Below are 12,726 nucleotides of genomic sequence, written 5' to 3'. Positions count from 1 at the left end.
TGCATAAATTCTTTGTTCAGAAATTCAAATTTGGCTGTTTTGTCTCGACTGCTACAGCTGTTGTGATTTCTTTTCTTTACATTTTTACCATTATTTTACTGTTTAATGTAAATTATATCAATCATTACATAGTTAATGATTTATTCCTATGGGAAAATGCATGTGGGTATACTACTTTGGTCTTAGGAGGGAAGAAGTGGCTGCAGCAGGCCAGACAATTTTCTTATTGTCCTTAACCCATATTGTTCAATATGAATCATCAACATAGCAATGGAGTAGAACATTTCATTAAAAACAAAGATGCTTTTTGGTTTCTTGAGCCCCAAGCCCTGAACAATAGGTATCAAAATCTACATGTTTGCTGACTGTTCAAAGAATTCTTAAAGGATAGTAAGGCCAGAAATGAGAGAACTTAGCAATTGTGGGCTAAGACCTCATATAGACAGAGACTTAAAAAATCAGAAAGATGAGGAGAAGAATTAATTAGTACCTTTCACAGTAAAAGGAATTAAATACGGGAGGCCCCCTCCCCAATTATTATCATAGTGAGCAATGCTAGTGGTGGGGGGGGCGGTTGTAAATGGTCTGGTTATCAGGAAGCCATTGCTAACAATCAACATCTTTGAGAAATATTTGTCAGCCATTCTGATGGGCAAAAATTACACCTTATTTGTAACACAGACTGGGAAATCCTTTTTACAGACAGACATGGGGAAAAAATGTTTCCAGGCATGCTAGGGTCCAGTTCTAACTGCAGCACATGGTAAAGGTGTGCATTCAAATATACCTGAGTTGAAATTAAACCTCAAATTTGCTGTTTCAGGTCAGCTCAAGGATATCCAAAATGACTGAAACTCCTGAAATTCTGGGAGTAACAACAAAACTATTGACTGGAATTTTAGGAGTGTTTGGGGTTTTGAAGATGTAGAGAGATGAAGTTGTCCTGCCAATCAGCTTTTAGTTACCAACTTACCATCTTTCAACCTGTTAAAATGTAAAGGGACTAGTACTGCTGCCTAACAGCTGATACTAACTAACAGCAGATAATCAGGAGGAGGGAGTTCCTGGGTTTTGTTTAGGGGTACGCACCAAAACAAAATCCAGGTGATCTGGATATGTGTTTCAGGAATACCAAAAAAATCCCATATCCCTGAAATCCAGATCAGATTCTCTGATCCAGGTTAGAGAACCCAGATTTAATCAGCCATTATTCGCTATGGGGGGAAATGTCCAGCCAACTGGAGGGGCATTTTTAAAGAAAATACCAGATTTGCTGGGAACCTACTCTTACTGCCCACTAAAGACCCCCCCCCCAATTCCAGGAGGATTTGACCTCAGGGTCCAATTCTGTGGTCTTCTCCATTGATTCCTACATTTTCAAGGCTTTTAAACCTGCGGCTTGTCCACTGCCCTTTGTTTGGAATTCTCTGGTTCAACATTAAAGCTCCTTTGCAAGATGAAACAAAAAAGCCCAACAGAATGAAACTGCAGCAGTGTCAAACCTGAGAATCCTCATATCGAACCAGAGAATCCCAAGCAAGGGATTCCTTCTCTGAAACTCTAACCACTACATTACACTGGCTTTAGGGAGGCTGCTGTTTAGCAGTAGCAAGCAGCCAGGCCTGGGTGAGTCATACAAATCATGTTGTATCAAGTCATGTGGTGGTTGTTTCTAAGTCTGGTCCCAATGAGTCCTCCCTCACAGACCAAAACAGCCCTCCTAGTTTTGGGGACCTCTTAACCATTTTTTTTAGTAATTTATGGGGACCCTGAAAATTTGGGACCATTTTTCAAATCCTCCAAAATAACAGGAGCAGAGAAGGAGGGATGGAGAGAGAGGAAGCTTGCCCTACCAAACAACTGTTAGCCAATATTTCCCCACCTTTTAAAGAGATTAAAACACTTGCCAGCAGCTGATGTTATTATTCTTTGGTTTGACATTGGTTTGACATTGGTTCCCTTTGGTCTTTTGGGGGTTAGGGCAGCAGTGGTGTGGGAGACCCAGATTTAAATCACCATTCAGCTGTGGAAGCTCACTGGGTGACATTGATCCAATCATATACTCCTAGAGTAACCTACCTCTCAGGATTGTTGAGAGGATAATATAGAGGCAAGAAGCTTTGGGTCCCCACTGTGGAGAAAGGAAGTATATAAATGAAGTAAATTAATGAAGATGGGGGACAGATAAAAGGTAATTTGTTCAGTGGGTGTGAAGGCGAGAAAGACAAAGGAAAAGTGAGCATATGGGGGCCACCAGGAGGAGGGAAAGAGGAAATAGCATGAGGAAGAGGATACAGGGAAAAGTGAAGTACCCCACACAAGGACTTTCAGGTTCCCACTATGCAAGTGGACCTGGCTGAGCTGGCACCATGAAACTGGGTCATAGGGGAGAGGCTGCCTGGGATGGAAAGGGGAAAGGTGAAAACAGAGGGACAGATAAAGGGGAGTGGGAAGGAGAAAAGGAAGCGGGAAAAGGGGAGAGGCTAAGGGGGCAGTGCAGAAAAAGAGGACATGGTGTGAGAGAGGAACGTGAGATGCCCCCTACAAGTCCTTGTGGATCTCTCGTGTATATAAATAATAGCAAAAAGAACAATATAATAAAACAGCAGCACCATTTGAAAAAACAATAAAATACAACAGTAATTAAGGACAGGTGTGGTATTAAGTTTTCTTTGCTTCCTCCTTTTTCTCTTCCCACCTCTTTTCTCACTTTCTCTCCCCCTTTATCCCTCCTCCACCCAACTCTTACTATCTGTCTCTTTCTTGTCTTTAGGTCTCTTTCTCCATTCCTCCATGCCTACTGCAATGCTTTCATTTTCACTCACTTTCTCTCTTTCCCCCTCTCCTATGCCTACTGTCACTCCTTTTTCTACTATGCCTACTGTCACTCCTCTCTCTTTCTTACTCATTCTTCCTTTCCCCATGCCTTCTGTCACACCTTTTCTTTCTCCTCCCTTTCCCCAAGTCTACTGTCACCCCTCTCTTTCTTTCTTTCTCTCTCATTCATCCTTCCAACATGCCTACTGTCACTCTCTTTCCCTCATGCCCTCATGCCTACTGTCATTCATTCATTCATTCATTCATTCATTCTCTCTCTCTCTTCTTCCCTTCCCCATGCTTACCATTGCTCCTTTTCTTTTTTCTGTCTCTTTTCTCCCTTCCCCACACCATCCCTCTCTCTTTCTCCCTGTCCCACTCCTGTCATTTACTTGGAATCCACCAGTTAGCACCACCACTGCTCCTTCCCATCAAGCGGCTGCAGCAGAGGGGATACAGGAAATACCATGATGAGAGGTGGGGGCAGGTCCCACAGAGAGGGTGGCTTTCTTCTGGAGACATGGTGGGAGGTCATTCCTTCTCCCCACTGTACAGCTTCTGTCTCCACTTCCCTGCATATGCCATCACTGCCTCAGATTCTGGTGAGGAGAACCAGCAATGACCCACCATGAGTTGTCTTATCTGCAGCATTGCTGCCTCACCACCTCAGAGGCGGGTGAGGAGAGGCAGCAATGATGGGTCTCCACTGCCCACAGTACTGCTGCCGCCACCACCTCCTACACCCTCACCACTTTAAAGGCTGGTTGCTACCTCACCCCTTTAGAGGCTGCTGAGGAGAGGCAATGCTGACTGAAGTGGTGCATCTGTGCAAGTGCAGAGAAGTGTTTGAGAGGGGGAGATTATCTTCCTTCTATTTTGGGTAAGTTCTTAGATTTTTCTGCCCACCTAGGGATCCCCCAAGCTTGCGGGAAAATTTTCCTTCTCCACCTGGCTCCAGTCTGAAGATTTAAGTATCCGCATATGGGGCCAGGTTGAGAATGATATGTATTGATCGATAAGACAGCCTTCTCTGCTATAATACTGTATACGGCTTAATGTAGCATTAAAAACTCTTCACCACATGCCATACCCTTATCATATGAATCTCAACTATATTGCCAAATGGTGAGCAGTTGAAGCAACATACTTGTCGAGGAGCTTTTAAACAGTATGTACACTCAATGGAAAACCACCAAGGTAAAAGACTTTTTCATCAGTCTTCACTAACTATAGAATGAAGCTTCTGCAACACAGATTCCCTTTTTACAAAATGTATCCCCTGAGAAAGCCAGTTAAAGTCAGTTTTTTAGCCACTTAATGGGAAGTGGACCATGGAATTAAACAGGAAATTTGCATACTCTTTCCTCTGTAGTGAGGTAGTTGTTATCTTCCATGACGAAGAAGTGAATTTACAACTCAAGTTTTACAACCCAGGAAAAGTCAAAGTACTTTAGTGTTGCTATTTATGGTTGTACAGTTCCATAGGATCTCTTCTGATTCTTTATGGGCCATAACATAACTGAATTATTTGTACTATCATGGAAGAAGGATTAATGTACTGCACTCTGTACAGCTCAGTTGGTGTCAATGCGCATAGACAATGGAACAAAAAAAATTATCCACCTGTGAATTGGCTTCCAAGGTTAAGTGTCTGTGCTGTACGTCCAAAAATAATTTTAAGGGTTTTTATTGTAATATAATGCATCTTACAGTTGTCTCAATATTTTATACTCTCATCAGTTTTGCATGAACCTTTTAAAATTGTGTTTTAGGCAACGTGAAAGTTTTTTTCAAGAACTGTTCCTTAGAAAATGAGTAGTTTTAATGTGTATCATATCGTATATAATTAGGGTGTCTTTTCTATTTTCCCCTCAGTTCACAAGCCAATTATGTTAGAAGAAATGCACCACAATTTGGATTTTTGTGACATTTTGGTAACTGGGGCAGAACTGGACCCCAAGCAAGAGTGTTTGGAATTGGATCGGAAAGAACTTGAAGGGAAACATTTAGATGCTACAAACTCTACAGCAGGGTATTCAATATACGGTATGATCTTCTCAGCTCTTGGTCTTTTTTCTTCTTCTGTATGTTCATAAGCTTAAAGGACTACACTTTGTTTTTTGAAGCTATTGTCTTGCAGTAAGGAAAGAGGAGCCAAGAAAGAAGTTAAATACAACAGAGATCCAAATCCATTGGATATGTATAATGGCTCATCTATTCTCTCAAAAATGTGAGATTTATTATGACGGTAGAAAGAATTTATACTTCAAAATGTAAACATTCTGCCTTTGACTGATACAAAGCAGACAAGTGGACTTCTGTACATTTTTCTACGTGCATCATGCCCTCCATGCATCTGACCAAGAGAACTGTGGTTCTCGAAAGCTTATGCTACAGTAAAGTTGGTTAGTCTTAAAGGTGCTACTGGACTCTTCTCCATGAAACTAGGCTCTGCTTGTAAAACTTAGGTTAACTAATAAACATCTAGCTATTCAGAACGTGGTTAGTGCAGTAAGATAAAATGAGAAATTACATTTTAAATGTAAGCAACAGCCCCTAAATATGTGACTTTCATTTAACATCATCTTGTGAATGATCATTGTTCTGTTTGTATAAATGGACACAGTCCCAAAAATGCATATTTTAAATCTCCAATAGTAACCCCCCCTACACCTATATATCCCTATTGATTATACATCCTTTCCCACACTAGAAAATTGTTGGCATCATGTCATAGGAGGTCAAAAAGTTAGATTATGGCTTGTTTTGTCATTGTACAGACATGGAAAACATAAAAATTGGTTTAAGTACTACTTGTTGAAACTTTGTTATTGAATCAATGCCTGTAGTAATAACTCATATTATTATGAAGTTTCCAAAAGGAGACAGTTGTCATCACTTTAATGTGAGGTGAAGTGCAAGACCTAAATATCATATTTTGGAGTTGATGATATTAAACCTCTTTATTTGACTCAGGCCCGTGATATTTTCTCTTTCATAACTATATGGCCTTTTCACTGTAACTCTTCCTTCATTTGTGATGCTATATTACTACTGCAGGTGTGGACACAATGAAAAACTATGAGCAGGTTTTGCAACAGGTTCGCTATCGTAACTGGCATGCATCTTCCATCTTTGATAGGAAGTTTAGAATCAAGTGCTCAGAGCTGAATGGACGTTACACCAGCAATGAATTTAATTTAGAGGTAAGTGTAAAAAACATGTCTCCCAATCTTTCCACACTTCTGGGCAATCTCTGTAATCTTTTTTTAAAGTCAGACATATTGGCCCAATTCAGACATCTCATGGTCTCATGGGTTTGTGCATTCCTCTTCTTGTCTACTCCTTTCCTAGAGAATGTTATGTGTATTCATCAATACATCAGATAGTCAGAGTCACATGTATAGCTATGTGTGTAGTCCAGTCTCACCAAACACCATCCATGATGAGCCTTTCTCTTTTGTGTTCCCCCTCCTTTTCTGTTTTATGCCTACACTTGTTTGCCATTTCATCTGAAACAGTAATCTGTGCTTTGTGCTTATCCTCCAAATCAGCATTTCAAACCATAGGAAGATAATCACAAACTATAGATTGATTGTTATGTAATGGCAAACTATGGTTTGGCCTATAAAGGAAGTAACTAAAATTGAATCAGAGCATGCAAGGAAGGGTGGAGCACACAAGCACAAGGCTCATTGCTAGAGTGCCATAGGAATTCCAATAAAGGGTTTTTCTTTCATGTGAGGTGCAGCACTCTCCAGTGCTTGCTCCTCATACATGTCAAGTGAAGAAGAAATAAGCACTAGACATATTAGTGGATTGTGTCACAAGGTAATAAGGCAAAGCTTGGTTGTTTGCTCCGCATGACTATATGGAATGTTGCAGGTAATTCTAAAGCCATGAGCCATCAAACTTTGCCAAGCAAAACGTTTTCTGTCCATTTATTCTTGCATACAATGTTGTTCCAAACACCTAACTCAATGCCAGCAACAGCTAAAAGTTTTTCCTCCTCTGAAGTTACTTTCATGCTGACAAAAGTAAACCACAGTCAATGTGATAGTCTGAAGTTTTCTGTTATGCCAACAAACGAATGCAACAAGTTTAAGTTTCCCATTGGCGTTTTGGCTATAAGGCATGTAATTGACCATTTCTGATCACTTGTCACACCAATTTAATCTTGATTATATTTAAATCCAGAGAAATGGTAGATTCCTAATGTGCCAAAAGACAAACCTCAGAAGCCCATTCTGCATATAGCGCTTCTGCACTATTTTCCTTTAGTGTTCCAGTCAATGATACAAGAGCCAGGGATGATTTAAAATTCTCATCCTTGCTATCTTGATCTGAAAATCTGCAATTTAATTTTGCTTCTCCTTCATGCCAAATGGAACTATGAATCTTTGTCTTCATGCCACTTGTTTTCTGTACAAACAAATATTATTAATGCAGTTAATCAGTATTATAGATTATACATATAAATGGCATACATGATATGAAAACCATTCTGTTTAATTAGGTTTATTGTCAGGTAGTACCAGCCTCATGATATGAATAAAGTTGTTGTAGAGGAGCAAAGATCTCCCCACCACCACCCGATATGTCTCGTCCTTGCAGCCTCTCTATACCATGTGCTACTCCCTACATGAATAGGATCTTCCTCTGTTCACATTATTTACCAGAAATATGTAGTGGGAAGGAATGACAATAAGGCTCCCATCTACACTCCAAGAGGTGAAGGATGCATGGGGGAGCTTGAATACTGCTGCCCAGGAAACATACATCTCAGCATACAGGGATTAGGGCAATTGCAATTTTACTGAATCTCTGTTGGCTAAAATATAGACAATATCAGGCCTAATCAGATCTAGAGATAGGCACAAACCAGAAAAAAAACGAACCGTTTGCAGTTCATCACATTTCACGAACCATGAACTTTCACGAACCTGCCCCAGTTCACAAACCAGTTTGTTTGGTTCGTGAAAATGTCACATCCAGGTCAGAGAATCATCACTTCCAGGTCAGCAGAAGGTCACTTCCGGTCCGGCAGAAAACCACTTCCAGGTCAGCAGAAGGTCTGCAGGAAGTTGATCCTCCGTTGCCTAGGAAACTGATTGATTGGCACCAGGCTGTCTGCAGTGATGAACCAAAAAAACCAAACCAAACGAACCAGCCTAAAGTTCATGGCGGTTCGTCAGAAATGGGCTCTGACGAGCCGCCGGTTTGCAAACCACAAACCGGCCTGATTCATCATGAACTTTGGTTCATATTTCAGTTCGTGCCCATCTCTAATCAGATCTACTCAGAAGCAAGTCCCATTTTATTCAGTGGGGCTTACTGCCATGATATTTTTCTTAGGATTGTTCTGCCATGGTTTCGACAGTTGGGTTCTTTTCTTTTATGTAAGCTGTATTTGAAATCCAAAGCTTCTCCAGTGCTTAGCTTACAATGTATTTGTTTGTTGTGTCTTTATTCTGCCCTTCCTCCAAAGAGCTCAGGACAGCATATATGGTTCTCCTCCATTTTAGCCTCACAAGAACCCTGTGAAAGAAGTACAGGCTAAGGGAGAAAGCCCTGCCCAAGGTCACTCAAAAATGTCATGGCCACCAGGGACCTGAATTTGGTTCTCCCTAGTCTTAGTCCAGACCTCTAACTACTATACCTCATTAATAACATAATAATAATAATAACATTCAATTTATATACCACCCTTAAGGACAACTTAATGGCCACTCAGACTGGTTAACAAAGTATGTCACTATTGTCCCCACAACAAAACACCCTGTGAGGTGGGTAGGGCTGAGAGAGCCCCAGAGAATTCTGACTAGCCCAAGGTCACACAGCTGGCTTCAAGTGGAGGAGCGGGGAATCAAACCCGGCTCTCCATATTAGAGTCCCGCGCTCTTAACCACTACACCAAACTGGCTCTCTATTGATTCTCTTCTATTCTATTCCTAGGAGTAAGCCCCACTGAATAAAATGAGACTTACTTCCAAGCAGACTTGCTTAGGATTGCTCACATATCACTTTAACTCCCTACTTTCTAGACAGCTGCTGATTGTGGCAGTCCTTGTCAGAGACATTATCCAGTTTGTGAGTGAAATTGGGCAGGGATGAAAGCAGGCAGATGGAGAGAATGGAAAGCAACTAGAAGACAGAACTAAAATTGCAAGTGCCCTCTTATAATTGGTCCATTTTGCCAATCTTTGTTTTCTCTTATCTCTAGGTAATTTTATTCAGTCTTTCCATGTGCTCACAACATCCTCTCCTTGATTCAAAAAGATGCTGTGGGATTTTCTGTCACTATCTCTGGAGATGCTATTTATGGCCTTCAGAGTAGTAGTACATGTGTCATTCACATCTCATTTATCTCTGATACTTGTGATGAGAACTATCCTGTTTTGCTTTAACGGGACTTGCATTTCAGAGTGAAACTTGATTGCTTCTCCAGCTTTTTCCCCTTCTGCTATCTAGCTTGTTGACTGGAGTATGTGATAACGTATAATTCCCTCAGTCCTGCTCATACAGTGCCATACACTTTGTATTTGAGGAAAATGTTACTGCTCCCTCTTCATTTACGGCGAGGGGGAGTCACTTACTGAGAACTTGTCCATGAATGAACTTGGGTGAGAGCAGCCCCACCACAGACAGCTCTGCTTCCTGATTCTTCTGAAGGCTCCCCTCAAGCAGAGGTCATTAGACAGGCATCATTAGAGGTGTGCCCCCAAAGGGAAAAATGGTTATAATTTCAGATCGGGGTTTCAAGGAGGACACTTTACCATTTATTCCTAATGTTTGAGTAGATTAGTACTGGTTTGGAGTACAAATTCATGTTGTTGTTGTTTCCAGGTTCCAAATTTCAGGACCGTTATTTTTAATGGGGGAATCAATCTGAGGGTCTAGTGCAGCTGTTTTTAAAGACAATGAGCTCTGGGTTGTACAGAAAACTCTCCTCCGTCTAGTCTAAAGAACCCCCTAAGTTTCAAGCAAAATGGATAAGGATGTTCAATTGTATGAATCTCCAAAATGATTGCCCCTCAGTTCACTTCTCTCCACTGTTTCCTATGCAGGGTATGTGCATGTGACCCAGTAGAAGATCACTAGGCACCAGCATTTCTTTTAAAATCCCAGCTACATCCTGTTGCTTTGCATAATCTTACAGCGACTGATTGACAATAAATCCCCCCTCCCATTCAGAATGAAGAGACAGACACAAGGCTTGGGTATAAATCTGGGCCATTTATTGGCCAACATTAAACTTAATAATGGCAAGAGCATCACCAGCAGTACAGGTCAGGACCAAGGGTTCACCCCGGACCTCCTCCCCGACCTGTCTGGGCAAGTCACCCGCTGCCCCAGGTGCAAGCCATCCATGTGCATGGCTGTAACCCGGCTGGCCAGAGGAATGGTTCCCCCCTTAAAGCTCCAAGCACTCCATGCCATGGAGCCTGGGGGAAGGACTTGTACAGGGGATCCCACAAGCAGTCTGCCCTCTCAGCTGGCCACCAGAAAGCCTGCCAGCCAATCCCTGACAGACCCCAATTCCCCACCAATGGGGAGGTGCCACCGGGTGCTCACTGGCCCGCTCTGTCTACCCAAATCTAACCTGTCACAGCCAGGGCCAAGCCTTTTCTTAGGCCCTTGCTCCCTACAGTTAGCCTAGTGCCAACCGCCCTTGCCATAGGTTACCACAGAATATTGCATTGCCCTTCACCAATAAGTGAACACCACCACCTCCGTAGAGGTTGGCAACCTCAGCCCTTATGCCAGGAAAGTGCAAATAAATACCCCTCTTGCTCCTAAAGCCTCTTAAAGGGCCTTATTGGCCTTATGCTATGCCCTCTCATCACCTCTGTCGAGGTCGGCAAAGGCGGCCTTTATGCAGGAGTGCAGCAAGTAAATGTTCAGCCCCTCCCCACAGCTTTCTCTAGGCCTCTGTTGACTGTATGCCTAGCCCTCCCAAGGCTATTGGCCGTATGTCTAGCCCCTCACCTAGTGGGTCCCAACCTTCCCACCACCATGACGATGAAGCATTGCAAACCAAGGTCATCACCACCTAGGTAAATAACCAATCCCACCACCATGATGGGGAAGCATTGCAGACCAAGGTCAGTACCACCCAAACAAATAACCGGAATGTGAGGTGGAGGACCGCATCTCCTCTCAAGCCATCAGGCCACTACTTGCCTGGGCTCTGCAAGCCTGTGTGAGCCTGTAAGGAAAGGGCCATGCCCTGTGAGCCAAGGTCATTACCACCCAGGTGAATGACCAGGATGTGAGACATCAGGCCACTACTTGCCTGGGTGCTGCAAGCCTGTGTGAGTCTGTAAAGAAAGGGCCGAGCCCTTGGGAAGCCAGTTCATTACCCCCAGGTAAATGACTACCTCACATCGAACAGTAGTAGCAGTCCAGCCATCACTGGCCCCATGGCTAAGTACAGAGTCTTGAGCCTTAGGGCTCACCAGACCCTTCCTAAAGGGCTTGGGCCATCATTGCGCTAACCCTCAGGATCTAACTCTTGTGCCAACCATTAACGTCGTGTGATCCTGGAAGTTGCCCGGGCTTACATCAAACCAGTGTCAGGCTCTTTTAGGGGATTCTCCTAGACGACTCCACTGCATCAGACCAGGCTGGATGAGTTAAAGGTCTTTATTAAGAGATTACCCCCATTAGAGTACAGTACAAAGCAATTACCAGAAATACCCGAGTAAGGGCCAGTGGCCCAGTTATACCCTCCTCTTTCCTCCCCCTTTTCCAAGTTGAAGTCCATTAGTCTTGGCGCACATTTTCTCATGAGAAAACTGGCAGGGAGAAGAGATGCAAGCTCCAAGGCTCCAAGGTCATTCGGCTGGTTCCCAGGTGCTTCAAGTGCAGGATAGCAAAAGCATAGAAAACAGCAAGAGAACAGCAGAATTACAAACTATCCCCCCATCCCCCAAAGTAAAAGATATCACTGAGTATGGCAGGCAGGTCACAGGCCTGCATGACAACCGGGAGGTTTACTGGCAAACCTAAAGGCACCTAAGCTGCCTGATGGCTGTCACTGGATATGAGGCAAGCCCCTTAATTTTCCACTCTCCCATAACTGTGGCAGAGATCCAGCAGCTCAGCTATAACTCGCACAGACTGACCTGTGCTCCAGCCTAGCGAATCCTCAGCCTAGCAACTGCTTGCCACTTGATCATAGGTTCACCTCATACTCAAAGCTGACTGAGCCCTATGGAGGCAGAGCTGCCCTTTATAAGGCCAGGCCCCACCTCCCAAAGAACTGAATGCCCGAGAATGCAGGGTTGCCTCTCCCTCCATGTGGTGAGGCAAAAGCAGCCCCCGGCCCAAGCATGTTTCACACGTGGCCAGGTGTGCTGTCTTAGCTTTCCACTTATATACTCTGCATTTGCTATCCATCCTTGTGGTCTGTAGTCTCCTTTCACAAAATAAGAATGGGTTCTTTTTAAGCAAACTACTCCCTCACCACATCAGTACAATCTTTGAAAATAGTTTGAATTTTTCAAACCAAAAGAGCACATGTATGTGTTTGTACATGATGAATGCTATGAGACACATGTCTTCATACTGGGCATCCATTGTAGGGGTACTCCAATTACTACTACTGTTTATGGAGATGCTGGTGGGTAGGAGTCTCTCATTCTTCTGAAAGTGTTGGCCTGATCAGAGCAGCAGCTGAAGCCTTAAAAATTCCTTCTCTGGAGTTTGTCTTCAATGGTGATTGGCTAGGAGTAATCCTGATCCCTTGCAAGGATACAGTTGAAAGGGAGAAATGCCATTTCCCAGGGAATCAGGAGAATCAAAGAGAATCAACACAACTGCTATTGTTGCTGGTTAGTGCCCAAACACACACAGACCTCAGATTTATTTTTTCATGGGGCTTTTTTCAGAATGCTTAAGAATCCC

At 43.1% G+C, this 12,726-nt stretch overlaps 1 protein-coding gene across 1 annotated transcript in view; it reads left to right on the top strand.

The window, feature by feature from the left end:
• The window catches only part of CLSTN2 (calsyntenin 2), a 406,755-nt gene that overhangs the window by 386,269 nt on the left and 7,760 nt on the right, over window positions 1-12,726 (top strand). Inside the window, exons 14-15 of the mRNA XM_054983897.1 lie at window positions 4,693-4,863; window positions 5,878-6,023. Coding sequence (XP_054839872.1) covers window positions 4,693-4,863; window positions 5,878-6,023 — 317 coding nt within the window. The remainder of the gene's footprint in view (window positions 1-4,692; window positions 4,864-5,877; window positions 6,024-12,726) is intronic.

The sequence above is a fragment of the Eublepharis macularius genome, chromosome 6 (genome assembly GCF_028583425.1).
Source record: "Eublepharis macularius isolate TG4126 chromosome 6, MPM_Emac_v1.0, whole genome shotgun sequence".
In the NCBI taxonomy this organism is placed as follows: domain Eukaryota; kingdom Metazoa; phylum Chordata; class Lepidosauria; order Squamata; family Eublepharidae; genus Eublepharis; species Eublepharis macularius.
The sequence above is the reverse complement of the archived record's forward strand: the minus strand, read 5'-3'. Positions and strand labels throughout refer to the sequence as shown.